The following is a 4361-nucleotide window of genomic DNA, read 5'->3' on the forward strand; positions in this document are numbered from 1 at the left end:
ATTGAAAAACTAAAACAAAACAAAAAAATTTCCCCACAGATTTGTTGTTGTTGTCACGTGCCATCAAGTCTCCTGCAACTCACAGAGAACCTATGCACAACAGCTCTGAACCCTGCCCTATCCTGAGTCTAACTCACTATCTCCAACGCACCTGCCACCATTGCTCCAGTCAATATGTCAATACATCTCACCCAGGGTCTTCTCCTCTTAGGCCGTCCCTCATACCTCAAGTATAATGTCCTTCCCCGAGAAGTGGTCCTTTTGGGCAACATGTCCAAAGTATGTGAAATGGAGCTTCAAAACCTTTGCCTTTAAAGAGCAACTTGGCTTGGCCTTATCCAGGACAAACCTATTTATTCTTTTGGCAGTCCATGGAATGTTCAAATGCCTTTCAATAATTTCTAATAGGTTCTCATTTAGCATTTGTTGTTATTAAGTGCTGTAGAGTCAAATATGACCCACAGCACTCTATGAACAAAAGATCTGAAGCCTGTACTATTCTGTGCCATACTCACAAACTTGATATACTTGAGCCCACTGCTACAGTCACTGTGTCAATCCACCTGGTTGAGGGTCTTCCTCTCTTTTACAGTACCTCACCTTCCCAAGCATGATGTCCCTCTCCAAGGAACATCTTCTTCTATTAACATGTTCAAAGTATTTGAGACAAAATTTTATCACCTTTGCCTCCAAGGAGCATCAGGATTCGAGAAAGATTCATCAATAACTTTTATCATGCAGATGATACAACCTTGCTTACTATATGTGAGGATGACTTGAAGCACCTGCTGCAGAAGGTTAAACACTGGAACCTTCAATATGGATTACATCTCAACATCAAGAAAACAAAAATCCTTGCCACTGGACTGATCAGGAAACATTATGATGGACAGAGAGAGGACTGTTGAGTCTTAACAACTTCATGTTACTCAGATCCACCATCAATACACATGGTACTAGCAGTCAGGAGATGAGGAGACATACTGGACTGTGAAAGTCTGAGGTCAGAGACCTCTCCAAATTATTGAGGAGCAATGGTGTCATTTTGAAGTCCAAGGTGCACCTGATTCAGGCCATGGTCTTTTCAGTCACTTGCTATGCATCTTAGAGTTGGATAATGAAGAATGATGACAGAAAAAGAACTAATGCCTTTGAACTGTGCTGTCAGGTAAGAGTGCTGCAGATCCCATGGACCGCCAAATGAGCAAACAGGTATGTCTCGGAGAAGGTGCAGCCAGAGTGCTCCTTGGTGGCAAGATGATGAGCCTTGATCTCTCATATCTGGACATGTTGCTAAGAGAGAGTATTCCTTAGAGAGAGACATCATGCTTGAGAAGGTGGAGGGGTGACAAAGAAGCAGAAGACACTCAAACAGATGGGTTGACACAGTGACTGCAGCAATGAGCTAGTGTGTCAGAGACTGTAAGGATGGCACAGGATAGGACAGGGTTCAGATCTGTTGTTTATAGGGTCGCTATGAGATGTAGCCAACTTGACAGCACCTACCAATAACAGCAGAACTTACTGCCCAATAAATGTGTGCTAAATTCTGATGGTAAAGCAAACAGGTGAGTGACATCCACTTCTTAAACAACATGCCTCTGGAAACTCTATGAATTTAGAGAAACAATGATAATTATAGAACAGGGTTCAGGTCTTTTGTTCATAGCTTCGCAATGAGTCGTGCTCAACTCGATGACAATCAACAAGTGGATTAAAGGCACACAGTTCAAATCCTTCAACTATTCCTCAGAGAAGGGTTGACCCTATCCTCCCATGCAATTTACTGCCTTTGAAAACCTGCTGGAAGGTCAGCCATGGGTCAGTTCTGACTCGATGTTATATGACAATATTACAGTTGCTTTGTATGACAAAGATGGTCAGTCTCTTCAAAAAATAATTACAGCCTTAGGAATCATATAAGGGAATTGTCATAGTTAGAATCAGTTTGAATACCATTTATTTGTTTATGTTTTGGGTTTATTACTATATTCATTAACCAGGTCAGAGTGCTCCTTAGAAGCAAGATGGTAGAAATTTCTCTCACATATTTTGGTCATGTTACCAGGAAAGCCAGCCCTTGGAAAAGTAGAAGATCAGAAAGGCAAGGAAGTTCCTCCATGACAGGGATCGGCAGAGTGACGAGAATGGCACATAATCTGGCAGGGTTTTGATCTGTTATACATGGCACTGAACAACAACAACCGAACAGAGAAAAAATGCATACGTGTTAAAAAGGCACCTAAGAGATTTTTTTAGTATAAAGAAGATATTTGCAAATAATTTCCAATGTTTTTAATGTGTATATACTTAAAAGCAAAGCCCTCAAACATAATATGCCTACACTGTTGTTGATTGCCATTGAGTCGGGCACAACTCATAGTGACAATATGAACAAAAGATCTGATGCCTTTCTATAACTATCATCATTTCTCAAAGTTCATAGCATCCAGAGGCATGTTGTTTAGGAAGTGGAAAATTAGTGTCCTAAAAACATATTCTGAAATTAATCTCCACATTCTCCTTTAAACATAATGTTGTTGTTGTTGTGTACCATAGAGTCAGAACTGACCCACAGCTGACACTCCAGCAGGTTTTCAGAGGCAGGTAATAGTATGGGGGAAGACTGTCCATCCTTCTCCCACTGAGCAGCTAAATGGCCTTGAACTGTGTGCCTTTGGGATTGCAGTGCAGCTTCTGCCACTATGCAACCAAAGCTTCCCTTTAAACTTAATAATGAAAATTAAAATAAGACAGTAAAAAATAATTAAGCAAAACAATACCAATTTTTCAATTATAATAAAAAAAATAAAATATCTTGATTGTGCTAAAGCTAAACATTATGCAATGTTCTATAATAGATAAACAAGATTAGTCTTTACAAATAATACATTTAAAATATTAGGCATGAATAAATACACAATGAATAAGGAATAATATTAAGAACTATCAGTAAATGACATATAACTGTGGAAGGAATTCACAACTATTATTAAAATTTATGAGCAATCTACAGGGAAAAACTTATTTAAGTATCTTCTGTGACACTCTAAATAGTATCAGTGCTATGAACTAGTGCTAAGAATAAATTAAAATAATTAGCATATTATAAAAGTATAAATTACTAATGTTTTATATGAACATAATGAAAATAATTTGATTTGATTGATTCAACTATAACTTACTGTTGCTATTTTAGTCTTGAGAATGTTCTGTTTTTCTTGATCAACTTCAATCTCATGTCCATATTTAAATAATTCAAGCATTTTGGGAATGTCACGGCCAACAGATTCTGGTTAGGGAAAAAATTATTCAAAATCATTACTATATCTCATAAAGGTAGCAGAAAATACTAAGCACAATAAAAGTAAATTCAAGCAGTAAATCATACAGGAGGAGACTATCCATTCTTCACCCATGGTACAGCTCAAATCACATGCCTCTGACACTGCAGCACAGTTTCTTACCACTAGGCCACTTGTGCTCTCCTAAGGGAAACTGCTGTTTTTGTTGCCACTTCTTATTACTAAGCCATCAGAAAGGCATGATTGTTAATGATGATATAGAAAGAATAGCTATTATCACTGAACAATGTATGTAGAAATTGTTAAATGAAAATCTAATTTACTGTGTGAACTTTCACCGTAAATATAATAAGATTTTTCTGGGAGAAAAAAATAAAGCTCATTCCATGTGCAAGAATAATAGATACACTGTGATGAATAAACTCCAGGGTGGCTCCTCTAATCTTAATCTTCTGGTGTTCATACCCTTGTGCCATTTCCTATTGAGTGTGAATGAGAACTGTCAAGTGCTTACATACCAATATGTTAATAATGCCTGTTCAGATGAAACTCCCTGCTTAAGTGGCTTCAAAGATACAAACTGTCATATGGACAAGATCAGGAAACAAGAAGTTGAGAGTGGCTTTGTGCTAAAAGCCAGCATGATATCAAAGTCCTCAGTGTAGCAAAGATCTGAATTCTGGCAAACAAAAAAAGAACTGAACTGTGCCAACAAGTACATAGGGTGAAAAGTGGATCCCTCGCCATTGAAGCCTCAGAAAAGACTACAGCCTTGATGAACACCTTGACTGGAGCTTAGTGAAACTCTGAAGCAGAGGGGCTAGGTTAACGGAAACAGAAAAATAATGAGTTCTGTAAAGGCACTAACGTCATAACAACAGTATTATATAACAATCAATAACTAAACCATAAGTATATCCTACCTAAACTGACACAAACTGAAACTGAACATCTGAACAGTCCCATTACAAAAGAAGAAATTGAAAAGGCAATACAACAACTTCCAACCAAGAAAAGCCCTGGACCAGATGGTTTTACAAGTGAATTTTACAAAAC

The 4361-nt window shown here is 37.8% G+C and overlaps 1 protein-coding gene across 1 annotated transcript in view; it reads right to left on the reverse strand.

Annotated features, from left to right (window-relative positions):
* The window catches only part of LOC102853298 (39S ribosomal protein L1, mitochondrial-like), a 123646-nt gene that overhangs the window by 22936 nt on the left and 96349 nt on the right, over positions 1 to 4361 (reverse strand). The window contains exon 7 of the mRNA XM_006885335.1: positions 3186 to 3292. Coding sequence (XP_006885397.1) covers positions 3186 to 3292 — 107 coding nt within the window. The remainder of the gene's footprint in view (positions 1 to 3185; positions 3293 to 4361) is intronic.

Source organism: Elephantulus edwardii, unplaced genomic scaffold (genome assembly GCF_000299155.1).
Source record: "Elephantulus edwardii isolate Elephantulus edwardi_28Jun2011 unplaced genomic scaffold, EleEdw1.0 scaffold00042, whole genome shotgun sequence".
Classification (NCBI taxonomy): Eukaryota; Metazoa; Chordata; class Mammalia; order Macroscelidea; family Macroscelididae; genus Elephantulus; species Elephantulus edwardii.